This window comes from Salvelinus sp. IW2-2015, linkage group LG21, assembly GCF_002910315.2.
Source record: "Salvelinus sp. IW2-2015 linkage group LG21, ASM291031v2, whole genome shotgun sequence".
Lineage (NCBI taxonomy): Eukaryota > Metazoa > Chordata > Actinopteri > Salmoniformes > Salmonidae > Salvelinus > Salvelinus sp. IW2-2015.
Genome location: NC_036861.1, coordinates 1,851,901 through 1,870,424, shown reverse-complemented (window position 1 = coordinate 1,870,424; position 18,524 = coordinate 1,851,901). Strand labels below are relative to the sequence as shown.

General features: G+C 42.9%; 1 protein-coding gene across 7 annotated transcripts in view; it reads right to left on the bottom strand.

The window, feature by feature from the left end:
- The window catches only part of hap1 (huntingtin associated protein 1), a 40,396-nt gene extending 22,078 nt beyond the window's left edge, over nt 1–18,318 (bottom strand). For 3 of the 7 annotated variants that reach the window (XM_070433800.1, XM_070433798.1, XM_070433799.1), the window contains exons 1-3: nt 18,145–18,315; nt 5,137–5,484; nt 4,582–4,773 (exon numbers count right to left, since the gene is read on the bottom strand). In XM_070433800.1, coding sequence (XP_070289901.1) covers nt 4,582–4,773; nt 5,137–5,197 — 253 coding nt within the window. In that variant the 5' untranslated portion in view covers nt 5,198–5,484; nt 18,145–18,315. Of the gene's footprint in view, nt 1–4,581; nt 4,774–5,136; nt 5,485–15,928; nt 16,092–18,144 lie in introns of those variants that run through there. The other 4 variants (XM_070433801.1, XM_070433802.1, XM_024013881.3 and 1 more) reach the window with 4 other exon arrangements.
- Between the last annotated feature and the right edge of the window lie 206 nt (nt 18,319–18,524).

Genomic DNA, 18,524 nt, shown 5'->3' with positions numbered 1-18,524 from the left:
CCACAGAGGTACATGCAATAGCTTTGGGAGTAGGTAGCCCTGGTGCTGAATGCCGCAGGTACAGTACATCAAGTTGAGTATTTTTAAGCATCAGTTCCCGTAAGGGCTGAAAGCAGAACTAATTTCTTCCCGGTACGGGACTTCCTATATGTGCATGCATTTGCATGTTTTCCCCAAAAAATGTATGGGCCTAAACATAGAATTAAATATAGAATCCCAATCAATTTAACATGATCTTTGTGGGCCTAGTCATAAAGATTTGTAATTTAACTTGAAAAATGTATGACCTTTTATTGTGGCATAAACACAACCAGTGGTGATGTTTTGATCTGATTGTCAAACAATGACTTCAAAGCTGGGCTGGATGAAGAAATCATAAGCCACGGGTTTATTTTGTATTTTTTATGAGGTATAAAAACTAAACAGTATGTTATGGTGTCGGGTGCATTTGTCTGGCATGGTTTAGGTCCACTTGTAGAATCTATGCCAAGGCACATTGTAGCTGTTCTGGCAGCTTGTGGTAGGCTTCCTAAGGGGTTGGGCACCTGACTCACACAACTGACCAGTAACATTGATTTATTATGCAGTTTAAAAAAAAGTTGATTAAGCAGTTAACCAATCAAGACAGGGCCCCCCAGTTACCCACGTGGGCCCCCTACCTCCTTCTCCTCCCCACATCTGACGATTAGCATAGCAGCAGCAGCAGGCTGTCTACACTCATTGACAGCGGGCTCCTGAGTCCTCCTGTGGTTGGCGGTTGCAGTAAAAAAAAAAAAAAAGATATACAGTGCATTCGGAAAGTATTCAGACCCCTTGACTTTTTCCACAATTTGTTATGTTACAGCCTTATTCTAAAAAATATATATATTTTTTTAAATTAAATCTACTTATCAATCAACACGCAATACCCAATAATGACAAATCAAAAACATGTTTTCAGAATTTTTTGCAAATGTACACTACCGGTCAAAAGTTTTAGAACACCTACTCATTCAAGTGTTTTTCTTTATTTTTCCTATTTTACACATTGTAGAATAATAGTGAAGACATCAACACTATGAAATAGCACATATGGAATCATATAGTAACAAAAAAAGTAACCAAAAAAAAAAGTGATAAACAAATCTAAATCTATTTTATATTTGAAATTCTTCAAATAGCCACCCTTTGCCTTAATGACAGCTTTACACTGTCTTGGCATTCTCTCAACCAGCTTCATGAGGTAGTCACCTGGAATGCATTTCAATTAACAGAGGTGCCTTCTTAAAAGTTAATTTGTGGAATTTTCCTTCTTAATGTGTTTGACCCAATCAGTTGTGTTGTGACAAGGTAGGGGTGGTATACAGAAGGTAGCCCTATTTGGTAAAAGACCAAGTCCATATTATGGCAAGAACAGCTCAAATAAGCAAAGAGAAACGACAGTCCATCATTACTTTAAGACATGAAGGTCAGTCAATATGGAACATTTCAAGAACTTTGAAAGTTTCTTCAAGTGCAGTCGCAAAAACCATCAAGCGCTATGATGAAACTGGCTCTCAGGAGAACCGCCACAGCAACGGAAGACCCTGAGTTACCTTTGCTGCAGAGGATAAGTTCATTAGAGTTATCAGCCTCAGAAATTGCAGCCCAAATAAATGCTTCACAGGGTTCAAGTAACAGACACATCTCAACATCTACTGTTCAGAGGAGACAGACTGTGAGAATCAGGCCTTCATGGTCGAACTGCTGCAAAGATACCACTACTAAAGGACACCAATAAGAAGAAGAGACTTGTTTGGGCCAAGAAACAAGAGCAATGGGCATTAGACCGGTGGAAATTTGTCCTTTGGTCTATTGTCCAAATTGGATATGGTTTGTTCCAACCGTGTCTTTGTGAGACGCGGTGTGGGTGAACGCATGACCTCCGCATGTGTATTCCCCATCGTAAAGCATGGAGGAGGTGGTGTGATGGTGTGGGGGTGCTTTGCTGGTGACACTGTCTGTGTATTCAAGGCACACTTAACCAGCATGGCTACCACAGCATTCTGCAGCGATGTGCCATCCCATCTGGTTTGGGCTTAGTGGGACTATCATTTGTTTTTCAACAGGACAATGACCCAACATACCTCCAGGCTGTGTAATGGCTATTTTACCAAGAAGGAGAGTGATGGAATGCTGCATCAGATGACCTGGCCTCCACAATCCCCCGACCTAAACCAAATTGAGATGGTTTGGGATGAGTTGGACCTCAGAGTGAAAGAAAAGCAGTCAACAAGTGCTCAGCATATGTGGGAACTCCTTCAAGACTGTTGGAAAAGCATTTCAGGTGAAGCTGGATGAGAGAATGCCAAGAGTGTGCAAAGCTGTCATCAAGGCAAAGGGTGGCTACTTTGAAGAATCTCAAATATAAAATATATTTTGATTTGTTTTTGGTTACTACATGATTCAATATGTGTTATTTCATAGTTCTGATGTCTTCACTATTCTAATACAATGTAGAAAATAGTACAAATAAAGAAAAACCCTTGAATGAGTAGGTGTTCTAAAACTTTGGACCGGTAGTGTATATATCACATTTACATAGTATTCAGACCCTTTACTCAGTACTTTGTTGAAGCACCTTTGGCAGCGATTACAGCCTTGAGTCTTGGGTATGACGCTACAAGCTTGGCACACCTGTATTTGGGGAGTTTCTCCTATTCTTCTCTGAAGATCCTCTCAAACTCTGTCAGGTTGGATGGGGAGCGTCACTGCACAGCTATTTTCAGGTCTCTCCAGAGATGTTCTATCGAGTTCAAGTCTGGGCTCTGGCTGGGCCACTGAAGGACATTCAGAGACTTGTCCCGAAGCCACTCCCGCGTTGTCTTGGCTGTGTGCTTAGGGTCGTTGTCCTGTTGGAAGGTGAACCTTCGCCCCAGTCTGAGGTCCTGAGCACTCTGGTGTAGGTTTTCATCAAGGAACTCTCTGTACTTTGCTCCGTTCATCTTTCCCTCCATCCTGACTAGTCTCCCAGTCCCTGCTGCTGAAAAACACCCCCACAGCATGATGCTGCCACCTCCATGCTTCACCGTAGAGATGGTGCCAGGTTTCCTCCAAAAGTGACGCTTGCCGTTCATCAGACCAGAGAATCGTGTTTCTCATGGTCTGAGAGTCCTAGGTGCCTTATGTCAAACTCCAAGAAGGCTGTCATGTGCCTTTGACTAAGGAGTGACTTCTGTCTGGCCACTCTACCATAAAGGCCTGGTTGGTGGAGTGCTGCAGAGATGGTTGTCCTTCTGGAAGGTTCTCCCATCTCCACAGAGGAACACTGGAGCTCTGTCAGAGTGACCATCGGGTTCTTGGTCACCTGCCTGACCAAGGACCTTCTCCCCAGATTGCTCAGTTTTGCCCGGCGGCAAGCTCTAGTTAGAGTCTTGGTGGTTCCAAACTTCTTCCATTTAAGAATGATGGAGGTCACTGTGTTTTTAGTGACCTTTAATGCTGCAGACATTTTTTGGTACCCTTCCCCAGATCTGTGCCTCTACACAAGCCTGTCTCTGAGCTCTATAGACAATTACTTTGACCTCATGGCTTGTTTTTTTTTCCAACTTGACTCCAATCAAGTTGAAGAAACATCTCAAGGATGATCAATGGAAACAGGATGCACCTGAGCTCTATTTCGAGTCTCATCGCAAAGGGTCTGAATACTTACGTAAATAAGGTAAATGTTTTTTATACATTTGGGATATTGTGTGTAGATTGATGATATTTTTTTTCTAATAGGGCTGTAATGTTACAAAATGTGGAAAAGGGATGTGGTCTGAATACTTTCCGAATGCACTGTATGCATTTAAATTTTTGAAATACATTTTTTGTTTTGTTTTGCTGCCTCTTGGGCCCAACCATGGTCCTGGGCCCAGGGGCTTCTGCCCTGGTAAGCCCCTGCATTAATCCAACCCTGCTTCAAAGGGCCTTTTTTCTAGGCTACCTGTGAACATTTATCCACTGGTAACATATTTCCAGCCTCCAAACAGTGGTGAATTGGAAGAAACATCTGTTACACGAAACACCAAAAAGTATAATAACATTTGGCGTTTGTCATTAGCCCGAATTTAAGCGTCCACTGCTGTCCACGTCCTCGGTGTCAGCCACTCATGTCTGCCTTGGTAAAATGTCTGTGTTTTCGTCGAATCACATCGCAATTTGGAGCGTAGGCTATACCAGACATTTTCAAGTCCATCCGCAAATTCTTCATGCCTCTGACATGCGGTACTGATAAATAATGGTGTAATATAGCCTGACATTTTATTTGAATAGGCTCATGTTTTACCGGTAAGGCGTACCCCCACTATTTATTTTGCTGGGACACCCTACCGGACCGCCTAAAACTCTTTATGAATACGGCCTCCGATTTATATATCTAGGAGACCAGGTAGGTGCTTTCACTCAAGCCAGCAGCTGCACCACATGAGTCAACTCATCATTGGATTTAAGAAGTTGATTCCCTCCAATCTAAGTTGGCGAGGTGATTAACTAGTAAAACAGGTACGGTACATTTGGCACACCAGTACCCGAGTCTTCTCCTGTGTTCGATACCTAGCGTGGACAGAGTGGTGGACTTACAGAAGTACTTGAGCGTCTCTTCTATCTGATCGTGTGTGAGTCTCAGGGCGACCTCCGGGGGCAGCAGAGGGGTGTGGAGCCAGTCGTCGTGGTCGTAGCCAAACATGCAGTCCGCCCGCAGAGTGTAGTTAGGCAGTCCCTCAGACAGCAGGCTCACTATCTCCACCTCACTATCGCCACCTGAACAAAGTTCTGACAGTGGAAAGGGAGGGAGGGAGGTGTATGAGGGTGTGGAATGGGAGATATGGGAGAACAAAGAGACAGCATTCATCACATTGGATTGAGCGCTCTGAAATCTACAAGTCTCTGCTGCCCCCCTGAGGCACTGACCGGATGACACAGTTCCCACTCATCACATTATAATGCATTACATTAAAAACATGTAATTTAACAATGTTCCTGGATGCAGGTTGATAGAACCATTGCAGGGGACATTAGATTGGACTAAGAGACCCATCTTCCCACTAGCTTCTAACAAGTGCTGTCCAACATGAAAGTGAACCCATTATCCAATCCCCTATAACCCGTCTACTACATTCATTAACTGTGACCTACCAGTGAGGGTGGACACATCATGGCTTCCTCTATCCACTCTTTCCAGGAGGTGGCACTCCATTTTAAGGCCCTCATATAGGGGCAGGGTCTCTGCATCGAGGCCCCCGGACGCCTCCCCCTGCCCCCCGTAAAGGGAGAGGGTCGACAGGGGGTCCAGTGGGGAATGTGGGGGCCAGAAGAAGAGATGAGGAGGAGAGGGAGAGGGATGAGGGTGGGACAGCTTGACTGGGGCCGGGGTGTTCAGGGTGCGGGTGGAGGACTCAGGGCTGGTCCCTGTGAGGGACTGAGGCCCCCTGGTGGATCAGGGAGAAACAGCAGGCTGATCGCACATCTAGTACCAAAGCTGGTCTGAGAGAGGGAGAGAGAGAGAGAAAAAAAGTGTGAGTGTTGCTAGGTTTCCATCCAATTTGTGACAGATTTTCATGCAAATATTCTAAAATCCGCATAACAACAACACAAGCATTTTGCCACCAGAGATGTGTTTCCATCAAATTGACTTGTTGCAGATGAAAGATGTGTGATGACGTTTTGCACATCAAAATACATTTTGCAGTTAAGTTCCCATGTACTGAATAAAAAATACAAATTAAATGGGTTTCCATGGCATTTTCAACTCTATTGATGGGTTTATCACTAAACAAAAATTGCGTTAAATAGCGAATGTGGCAACTCTGGTATTGGCACGTGCACTCTAGCCAACGCCGCACAGGGCCCAGATACTGTATCTACGACAAAAGGGTAAGATTGTTTTTATTTGTCAAACGGCAGTCAAGCATTGATGATGTCACCAGAATGAGACCTTCGATATTTATTGGAAAGCTCATTGCTTTGCACTTTCACCACCCTGTGAAGTTCATTATACCTTATTTAATCTGTAGCCTAATAAACTCCATGCGTGACTCCAAATTTACTTTGACATTGTGGTTATTATATCAATATTTGCATAAAAGCGTTTCAAACGACATGTCTCGCATAATTCATTTTGCAGACACAAAAAGATCCCACCTTGTCTAGTTTATTTTTGAAAAGTTGACTGAAACATTTTCTGTTTCCATCAGTCTTGTCATTACATTTGTTTTTATCCGACATGTAATTTACTCTCATAAAAAGGTTGGACGGAAACCTGCTTAGAAAGATTAATTCAAGCCGACTATCTTTAATTCATCAACATCATAGTATTTTACATTTTAGTACGGAATGGCATAACATTAAATGCCGTTTTACGTTTGAACATGGAATGCCATCAAATATGAATGTATCAAGAAAACTCTCATCCCTTCACTGAAATGTATTTCACCAGTTTTTCCAGGTGAGATACTGAAATGATGCTCTCATATTCTATAACAGCCTGGTTAAAAGACATATCGATATAGGTCAAGTTTAAGATTATTTATTTTTTTAACTTCAGACACTTGAACCACGAATTTACAAGCATCTTCATCTTTTTAAAGCCATGTACAGTGTCATGCATGCTCCAATTGTCTCACTAGGCTTGGCCTTTCCCCAGAGTTTTTAGGGTCAGAAAACTAGTTACCCTAGCCACACACAGATCAAGTTACAACCGGAGCACAACACACCACCTTATGACATTTAAACCAACACAGTTACTAAACAAAGCTTTACGAGGCATAATAAAAGTACTGTACATTCCAACTAGGACCGTGTGCTAAGGCTAGCTGCAACCTGTATTAGAGTAAATGCTAATTCTTTCTGTTTACGAAAGCAAACAGAAACAGCTAGCCTTAGCACACGGTCCCAGTTGGAATGACTTTTATTATGCCCCACCTCATTTTATCTATGAATTACGTCACTAGCCAGGCTATTCAGTTACAGCATGATGTCCCTCTTCATAAGGCATATCACATTCACCTACATGTCCGCCAGGAAATGCTGCGGGCCATCGTTCTGTAACTGAATAGCCTGGCTAGTGACGTAATCCAAAAATAAAATTAGGTTTGGGGGGGGGGGGGGTTCAGGACATTCTAACAATGGGCAGCAAAGTAGCCTTAGTTTATTGCTGGAACTCTAAACAATTGTCACATCCAGTTTTGTCATATTGCGGTTGTTAGTGTTTGGATACATCAGACCTAGGCAATATCAAGGCCAGTGGTACAGGACAGTGGATATCATACAAAACATTAGCTATGCATTGCAGTCTGGGTCAAGGACACATTATATGAGGACTATTGGGTTAACAAAGCACTGACCGTGCATGTGGGTAGACAAAACATGTGACATGCGCACAAGCGCGCACACACACACACACACACTCAGCTGTGCGCACCTCGCCACACACCCACTCGAGAGACAGATGAGACAGATGAGAATGACAATCTCTCCTCCTCTCCAACCCCCTTAATTAACTGAGTGTATTGCTCTGGTCACTCCTGCCACATCCATCCATCCACTCCCTCCACTTACAGCTGTCAGAGGGAGCAGCAGGGTCGTATACATACTCTAGGTCTGGCTTTTACTGTATCCACCCCCACCACCATGATGCATGTCTGGTAGTTCTGTAGCATGTCGTGTCTAGTGACTAGAATAATAAGTAGGACTTGTGTTTTCACTAGGATGCTAAATGGATGCAGTCCAAAATATCATGTTATTATACAATTATAAATGTCTTATTCCCACGTCTTAAATGACAAATAAAAAGATATTGAGGGGAATCAATTGGCATTTGGTACTGGCACTCAACTAACCTGCTGCACACACACACAAACACATCGTCTCTTTATCTGTCATATTTACATGCTGCCAAGGCCAAGTTGGCAGGCATTGTATTGTCACATTATGGGTCTATTATCTACCCAGCCAAGCACAGCCTTGTATCCCATTTAGAGTGGGTCACCAGTGAGCATGGTTATTGGCCATCTCCCCCTGTCTCTTTCTCTGTGTGGTTGTCGTTGGGCCAGGCAGAATGCCAAGGGAAAGACCCTGGTACGCTGTCCAGTGTGCCCACTGTACAACCCTGGGCTCCACCAGGCCCTCGCTCCCCAGATCGGCCAGCAAATTAACAGTCCAGAGAATCCACAGGAACTGTGAGAAAACAATTGTCCAGTTCCCTAGACAAACACACAGTGGGATGCGGAAGGCTGGGCCACTAAGGACAAAGCCAAAAACATCTGATTCCTGAGGATGTGTTCTGTACAGTATATCCATAAGGATATAATCAAACACGCAGGCTATTTTCTGTGTAGCCTACACAAGTTGCTCTTGAGAGATGTGGAATGCACAGCAATACGCACAGCAGTATGCTACGTGGTTTAACTCAAACAAGGAAAGTTACTTCAATCTGAATTTCAAGGATCGCAAACTACTTTCCTAATGTAAATGAGAAGTTGAAACGTTACCTTAATGTGTTACAGTTGCACAGGGCCCGTTCATCCAAGATGAGCCGTGCCAAAAGTAAAGGAATAACAAGGAGACTTTTCCGAGTGAACTTCAATAAGTCACGTATATGTTTAACTCTAACTCTAATGGATGTCATTCTGAGTCTGACTGACCTTCCAGAGGACTCACGTTGAACTCGTCAATGCCGGTTGGAAGAGCCCGTCTTTGGTGCTCTTTGGCCGTTCAGAAGGGGTGTGTACGCGTGTGGAGTCACACAGGAACGAGAGAGGAAGGAAGGGCAGACGAAGGTGCTACAGAAAGAAGCGAGGGAAGGTGGGAGGGGTAGAAAAGAGACAGTGAGGGTTGAGGAGGGACACTTGCAGGGTACAGTACTTAGGAAAGTGGGAAGGTAGGTGTAGGAAAGAGTGGGCAAACTGAGACGGCGAGAGAGGGCACAGGTGGGAGGAGAGGGGCCCTTGAGAGAAGGGTACTTAGGAAAAGAGGGAAGAAAGAGATGAATGGGTGACACTCAATTTAGCCTGTCACCACCAGACTGTCAACACCAGACTGTCACCACCAACAAATCAGAATTTGCAAACCGGCTGAGAGGGAGAAGCTTGTCAAATGCAAATCTCGCCTCTAATTGGCTGAGAGGGCCAAGGACTCGGGACCCATGGTCGCCCGGGCAACAGTTTGGTCATGTGACAAAGCCCAACTGATGCCTCTGCCAGTAGAGATTTTATTCAAATGGTAAGTACGTAATTATTCAACTTCAAGGTAGAAGCTTGTACTTTTTCCACAAACCAGAGAAAGGCTCTGTACTAAAATGGGGCAAGATTTACAAGACCCTTTGCACTAGAGCGAAATCTGCACATTTCCCCCCCAGAGGGAACAGGAAAAGCTAGAACAATATAAGACATCCACATAACAACAGGAAAGAGGAAAGTACACCTCTAAGATCGCTTTAGTAAATCTAAGCCAGATCACCCCCCACACAAGCTAATACACAATGCATCAGTGATGAAACTTGTTTTCTGAACCCGGACAGGGCTTCCATCCAAGAGCTTCAGCGTTCTTTCACTGAGGGTGTAACTGACCCCAAAACTGGCCTCATTTACTTCAAGTGGTGCCACACTGTCCATTACTGTGGTGGCCAGGGAGGGCAGTGAGGGCACTATGGGATAATGAGATCAGATAGATAGGTAGGTCGATAAACTAGTGCTTGAATGATACCTTCCATTTCATTATTTAACACTACCATGAGATAGTAGCCTATATGGTCTCTCCTGATAGGCTTAAATCAAGGAGCTGACCAGCCAGCATGCACACGAGATTTAGTTATGGGTGACGAGATTAGAGCCTTTCTAATGATTGGGGTTCAGGCTAATTATAGTGGCCTCATATAGGAGTGTTGCTCCCATATGGCCGTGACTAGACTTGACAGTTAATGTAGTTTTTGTATTCTGATCATGGAGTTCTGATCATGCAATTCCGAACACATCACGCGTCTACACCTACATTTAAAATGTGTGTCCACCATGTGCACATTGTGTCCGGATTCCCTTTTCCCGCACTATATTAAAATGCCAGTATGCATTCTGCAAACGATAGAATAGGCTAAATATGATAATAACACAACAACAACTGATGGCAGTAGCTAACTACTGTAGCTAACTAGCCGGCTGACCTCTGTAGCTAGCCAGCAAGCAGAATTAAAGGGATTGCAAACGGGTTAGCATAACTCTAGCCAAACAAAAAAATAATTGTTCTAAATATGAACTAGCTGGATAGCATTTATGAGGCCAGCAAATATGTTCCACACACGCTAGGAATGTATTTCCTCCGACAATATAATGAAAAGGTGCCTCTCGGGCCCAAAGCACACATTTTCTGGAGACTCATAGCGGAGTGCTGATGACCCACTGTGTGCGCTTTTGGTAGCCTGACTGCATCCAGACTGAGGCGAAACCCACACACACAATGCATCCCTGACCACCTCCTGATGTTATCAGACCACAATGCATCCAGACCCGTCTTTTCAATACGATCTTCGSATTCTGATAGCAGAAGTTGCATGTAAAGTGTCAAGTGTAGACACGACCATAGAGAGGGGTCCCCCAAAATAGAACAGGTAACATTAGTTCCTACTAGGTAGGCCTTCAAACTAAATTGTGGAAAGATACTGAAAACCCACCAAACCTCCGAGAAAAGACAATAATTAGTCAACACACTATACTAATAAAAAGCAGGAAATGAACTATTAAAATAGTTTGATGGCCTATGATCCAGGAGGAGTAAAGGCCTGAGTAAGTATGTAAATACTATACGCATCTCTGGAGCCAAGCAGCCAGACAACATGCGTTGATGTCGGTGAGGAGTATGCAGAGACATGTAGCTACTACACTCTCATTTCAAACAGCAGAGCTAATGAGATGACCTTAGCCACTGTCTCATGTTCAGAGATAAGCTGCTGTATTGTATCAGTTGAGTATCTAGACACAGTGTTCACTCCCCAAACAATAAACAATGCCTACGAGACCTTCTGCACACTTACCATGGCTGAACAGCCTTCACTACAAACCTGATTCATCAAGTCACACGGCAATTACGACTAAATGATATCTCAATTTAAAAAAGGCAGACTCGGCGAAATGACGTCGCCGCGAGCAGCACCGCAGATATTGAGATAAGTGAGACGCGAGACTTCGCTCTCACACAGTCACACACAGCATCTGCACATGTGCACGGGTTCGCTTCACGCTGCTAAAGCGTGGTAGACAGGGCACCAAAACAGCAGAGAAGTTGAGCCTCACACTTCAACGCTCTCAGTTGTTGCGGAAATTGGCCCACCGTGCTGTTTACTTTCGGCGTGTTCGTCAAATCGCTGAGTCTACCTTTAAAGTAAGCAGAGTTTCCTGATTCCAATAGAATAAAACAAATTCAAGCTTCTCAGAGGACGAGGAAAGTGATATATGTTCCAAATTCCCCCCAATCACCTCAAAGCCTAATATTTTCCCCAGTCAGCAGCCGCCGTGGCTGCAAGAAGCTTCCCCCTGCTATTGCTTACCTGATCAAAACCGCTGACAAAGCCATCGACCCTGGAAACAGACTGCCGTGACATATAGTCCTGTGTGGCTCAGATAGTCCTGTGTGGCACTTGCAACGCCAGGGTTGTGGGTTCGATTCCAACGGGGGACCAGTATGAAAATGTATGTGCTCACAACTGTAAGTCGCTCTGGATGAATAACAAAACAAATGAATGTCCTTGGCCCTTTGAAGACAAACTGACAGATACCATCCAACAGACACCACATCTATTACACCCTGTCTACATAGGTCTTCTAACAGACACTCTCATTCCTATGAAGCAACCTCCCCCAAACCTGCAGTCACCATTAACTAAAACTGGGAGCACTGGTTGGTTAACCATTAACTTCCTCATTGTACTATTTCCCATAAAGACCCAGTCTATCAACCACCTCACTGATAAAGGTGTGGTGTCTCTTAAAATGTATATTGTTTCAACTCTGGCACGGGAATAGAGGGGGAAAGGAGTGCGACAAAGCATTTGAAGATCATTGTTTGTGCATTTCCAATGCGACATTTCAGTTATTCTCCTGGCTCTGCCTATCTAACAATATGTACTATTTGGATGCTTTGAAAATGACTCGTGTGATGTCTATATCCCGTCTGTTGTTATGCCCGTTTGTCTCTTTTAGATCATATGGATGGTACAGACAAAACCAAAGTCTGGACAAACGTTGAAGCCTCTGGATCTACAGAGATGAAGCCACAGATACTATTGACATGATCATAGGAGCAGGGTCTTGATCGGGTACAAACCAAGGCAAAATGCAAATCACCAAGCCTGTCATGAGTCATGACAAAAGGCAGGATATGAGGTGAGAGATAACTCTCCACAAAGCAAATGGAAACGCTTGGTATAGTATGAGAGAAAGACAAAACAGGAGAGTGGATGAGAGAGAGAAAGAGAGAGAGAGAAATCGTAAGAAAGCTAGAGAGAGACACTACACAGACACCAGCATCTATCTTTAAAATGACCTCTATCCAGAAGATTTGTTACAAGCTAATGAATACAGCTATGATACAGAGGCAGGTATAGGGCATGGGAAAGTGGAGAAATAAAGAGGGGGGGGGGGGACAGAGTGAGACGATACAGAGCCACAAAAAGAGACAGAAGGGGAGAGAGAGACAACAGCACTGTATCAGGAGAACCTTTACTTGGACAGAGACCAGTTATTTTCACAACCCACTAGTCACCCAGACAACTGGAGCAGCTATATCTGGACTCCAACTACGGTATGAATAGAAAGTGGCCTTAAATACCTAAACCTAAATACCAACACACTCTCGGTCTCAGCTGAATCTCTGTGTAGACCAGAGGTCACTAGCCCTGCTCCTACAGAGCTAATACACTAAAGGGTGTGCAGGATTTTTTGTTCCAGCCCAGCTTTAACATACCCGCTGTCGTGATCGGACCAATCTACTACTCACAAAGACCTTGATCGGTTGAATTAGTTGACTTAAGTGTTGGGCTGCAACAAAAGCCTGCACACCCTGTAGATAGAGACAAGAGTCTGTGAACAAAAGCTACAAGTGAGGAGAGAGGTTGAAGGATTGAGAGTCGAACACTGTCATCATTATGTCTGTCAAGTGGTAATTCTCATCAATGTAATGTCATTCACAACTCGGCATTAAGAAGACAAGTAGGACCATTCAAGCTTAACAGAGTGGCATTCTACCTCTAATATGCTAACAGACGAGAGTTGCTATGTATCCATATGGTTGCATTTGAAGAGAGTGCACTGATGGTTGGGTAGTTGGAACGCCAAATGCTCACACTATATCCTTTATCATGCACACATTGTGCTGCGCGAGTGTTGAATTGCTCTGCAGTTGCGACGTAGGCTAAAAGAGACTTTACACAACATGCAATCAACTCAGGTCAACTTGACTCTGCACAAATACCTTGGACGACCGCACACCGTATTACATTCTCTGGCCCTTTTTAAGTCGAAGACGCTATTACTAATAAACCACTCTGCCAGCTCACAAGACAGTATCACAGGTCAATAATCAACCTAAGTGGCCACACACAAATACAAATGCATGTGTTGCGCGCACACACACACACACACACACACACACACCACACACACACACACACACACACACACACACACACACACACACACACCACACACCACACCCACAACACACACACACACACACACACACACACACACACACACACACACGTTCTGCAATGTGCTGCCAACCACATCTGTCAGTCATACCCGCCAGGTGAAGCTATAAATCCTTTCAGACATTTGCACTCTCACACACCAAACACATATTTCCCTACACTTCTATATATTGAATATTTTTCTATATAGGCCTCCCAAGGAAAGAGAACATGGTGACATGCACCTGTATAGTCACAACCTTAGCTAACTCATGCCGTTATAATAACAACCTTAGCTAACTCATGCCTTATAATAACAACATTAGCTATCTCATGCCGTTATATTAACATAGCCACAACATTAGCTAACTCATGCCGTTTATATAACATAGTCAACAACATTAGCTAACTCATGTTGTTATAATAACATAGCCACAAACATTAGCCAACTCATGTTGTTATAATAACATAGTCACACAATTAGCCAACTCATTGTGTTATAATAACATAGTCACAACATTAGCCAACTCATGTTGTTATATTAACATACCACAACATTAGCCAACTCATGTTTTATAATAACATAGCCACAACATTAGCGCAACTCATGTTGTTATAAAACATAGCCACAAACATTAGCCTAACTCATTTCCGTTATAATAACATAGTCACAACATTAGCTAACTCATGTCGTTATATTAAACATAGTCACAACATTAGCTAACTCATGTCGTTATATTAACATAGCCACAACATTAGCCAACTCATGTTGTATATAATAACATAGCCACAACATTAGCCAACTCATGTTGTTATAATAACATAGTCACAACATTAGCCAACTCATGTTGTTTATATAACATAGCCACAACATTAGCCAACTTCATGTTGTTATAATAACATAGCCACAACATTAGCCAACTCATTGTGTTTATATAAACATAGTCACAACATTAGCCAAACTCATGTTGTTATAATAACATATAGCCACAACATTAGCCAACTCATGTTGTTATAATAAACATAGCCACAACATTAGCCAACTCATGTTGTTATAATAACATATCACAACATTAGCCAACTCATGCTGTTATAATAACATAGCCACAAACATTAGCCAACTCATGCCGTTATAATAACATAGCCACAAATTAGCTAACTCATGCCGTATAATAACATAGCCACAACATTAGCCCAACTCATTTTTATAAAACATAGCCACAACATTAGCCAACTCATGTTGTTATAATAACATAGCCACAACATTAGCCAAACTCATGCCTTCAATAATAACCATAGCCACAACATTAGCTAACTCATGTCGTTATAATAACATAGTCACAACATTACTAACTCATGTTGTTATAATAACATAGTCACAACATTAGCCAACTCATGCCGTTATAATAACATAGCCACAACATTAGCCAACTCATTTGTTTATATAACATAGCCACAACATTAGCCAACTCATGTTTTTATAATAACCATAGTCACAACATTAGCTAACTCATATGTTTATAAATAACATAGTCACAACATTAGCCAACTCATGCCTTATAATAAACATAGTCACAACATTAGCCAACTCATGCCCTTATAATAACATAGCCACAACATTAGCCAACTCCATTCTTATAATAAAACATAGCCACAACATTAGCCAACTCATGCGTTATAAATAACATAGCCACAAACATTAGGATAGATAAACCATACCATCATAATAACAGTCTAAACAGTTGATAAAGTACAACCACAGCATCAGTGTGAAATATCGAACTTGTATATGTTAACCCCATCTTGCAAGTACTGTGGTTCAACAGGCCTACAGGCCCTTTTGACTGGCTCTTACACAACCTAGTAAGGCCAAACAATACACAATGACAACACATACATCAGCTATGAAGTGAACCTAAGCCTCTATGATCTTCAAAATACAGACCTCTTTACTGTACTTCTGGTCAATGTTTGCAATGTTTTCATTAAGCAACAAGCATTCTCAAACACACACACACCACACACATCTCTAGTTTGCAGTCAATTTGTTTAGTCTGCCCCAATGTATTGACATTACAAAGTTGCAGGAGGGAGGAAGAACAAAAACACAAAGTCCTCTGTGCCGGCTCTCTCAGGGATAAGAACGCAAACGGAGTCAGAGGCTAACTACAGCAGCATAGACACAGAGACGGTATGCTAATAATGCTAATAACTTAGGTTATTCGTGTATTGCTAACTGAGTATATCACTTACTGTTGTAAATGACAGTTACTTCCTGTGCTGCTAGGAGTATCCTTGCATTGATTGGACGCAGGTACAGTGCTAGGACAGTCTCTCCTTACAGAGTGAGTGAGCCCGAGTCAAAAACCAATGGCCTCTACAGCTGCTGCTTCTCCTGTCAGCTACCTTAGCCTCATCCAGGTGGGTGATCTGGCTGAGAGGGAGGGAGAGTGAGGATGAGAGAAGGCGGGAGGAGGTGGGTTATAATGGAGAGAGAGGTGGGGGAGGGACAGCGAAGAGAGGGTGTGTGACAGACAAAGAGATTGTGTTGTATTATGGAGAGAGAGAGAGAGAAGAGAGAGAGACAGAGAGAGAGAGAGAGAGAAGAGAGAGAGAGAGACGAGAGACGGAGAAGAGAGAGAGGAGGAGAGAGAGAGGAGCAGAGGAGAGATGAGAGAGAGAGAGAGAGAGAGAGAGAGAGAGAGAGAATGAGAGTGGAAGACAGTCTGTGATGTCAGCACTTGTACACGCTGTCGTATTGCAGCTGCAGGCAAGGAATTCCCTCTCCCCTCTCTCTCTGTCATACTATCTCTGGCTCAGTCTGGTGCTCTGAGTCAGAGCCATACAATTGCTTCAGCTCAGAATCAGACATCTCACTTTCTGCTTTACACACAGCCGTACACTAGCCAAATCAGACATCTCACTTTCTGCTTTACACACAGCCAAATACACTAGCCAAACAAGATCAGTCACTTTCTGCTTTACACACAGCCGTACACTAGCCAAATCAGACATCTCACTTTCTGCTTTACACACAGCTGCCTACACCAGCACAACAACCACTAGCCAAATCAGACATCTCACTTTCTGCTTTACACACAGCCGTACACTAGCCAAATCAGACATCTCACTTTCTGCTTTACACACGGCCGTACACTTGCCAAATCAAATGCCTTACCCATGCACTAGTTTATTACGCTACAGTTCAACATCTATTACCTACAGCTATGATAATGAATCTGTTTTTCTAAAAAGTAGAAGATAACTGATTATCAATCAATGATGCTCAAATCGGATCCTAATCACACCAGTGACGTGCAACCAACAGTCAGCAGATAAACTTAGCTCATGTTGTTTGGGCCCAAAATGCTCTCTAAATCTGGCTTATAGGTTTTAGAAACAATTGCCCATTGTAGTTTGACAATTAAACTAAGCGGGAAACGAGGACACTTCGGCTACATGCCGATGGCATATGGTAGGCCAGCATCAGACTATGCACAATAAAAGGAAGGCACTGAATATGAAATGGATGAATACATCATAGATCTGTGATCCCAGAGGCTTCATTATTTGGCATAGACTCTGAACCAGTTGGCTGGTCATGAACTGTTAGGCCATTTATGGGAAAAGTATCACAACTTAGAAAAAGCATGTTCTAAGTTACAGCTCGGAGTAATAAGGGCTGCCATAAAAGGACATTTCTATTTAGTCATCAAAACTGGTGGTGAGAGCGCCACCTCCTGTTGTGTCCCCGAGCTAACACAACAGGATGCAGTCAAGACAGCCTAGGCTACAGTGATTATGACGTTCAAAGAGTGAGGTGACTGGATCTGACACACAGTGACTCGCTTGACTGTATCTGTATCAAGGTGCTATAGTATATTGCAAACACCCATCAATATGTAGGGTTGGTATAGTCAGTGTCAAGGGTGGTGTTGGATGGTTCCAAGGACCAACATCAGTTGTTTAACATTATCAATATGCAGTAGATGATAGAATAGGGTCATATACACCTATTTTGATAAACAAATTTTTTCAAAACATGGCCACATGACCACATTGACAGAGGACTGGTACGGAAGCACCGCTACAGGACACATGGACTGTACCCATAAAATTGTAGCCTACTACTAACGTTACATCTCTCTTCATCTTTTCTGCTGATAATTACTTCTCTATGCTGCAACTGAAAAGGGGTGACAGTCGTGTACAATGAGTTAATTTGTCCTACTTCATTGAGGTAAATAAGTGTTTCTTTTGAGAACATTTTCAAAGAGCACAGGCGTTTTGCATTTCCACCGACAACAAAAGGGCAGGGATCCTACCATTTGATTCCACCCTGTGTGAGCCTATGGAAACATCGCTTCATCAAGTTGGTCACCCGTTGCTTTGTTTAGAAGGTAAATACCAAAATACAACTATCAACAGATAATACTGTGACAAACGATAACAAGTTTATAGAGACTTACGAATTTGCTTTAACCCAAGTTCTTCAAGGTCGTTGTCGGCAAACTTGACAGGAACTTTTCCTCCGGACTTCGATCTGTCAAAGCGCTGGGTCCGTCTGTATTTGGTCATCTTGGAAGCGAAGCATTATGGAACATGTAGTTTCACGGGCAACCTCCTTGCTTAGCGAGAATACTTTGAACCAGTGGCCCCCAGGAACAGTAACAGACATGATGAACACCACAACAATTTCGCATTCATGCGCAAATATGACAAATATTTAGTGAAATTGTATGTATTACATTGTATGTATTATGTGTTGAGAATGTGTTCCAAATGTAGATATAAGATGTACACACAGACCATGTTGTTTGATTTCAACAGACAAAAAAATATTATAGAA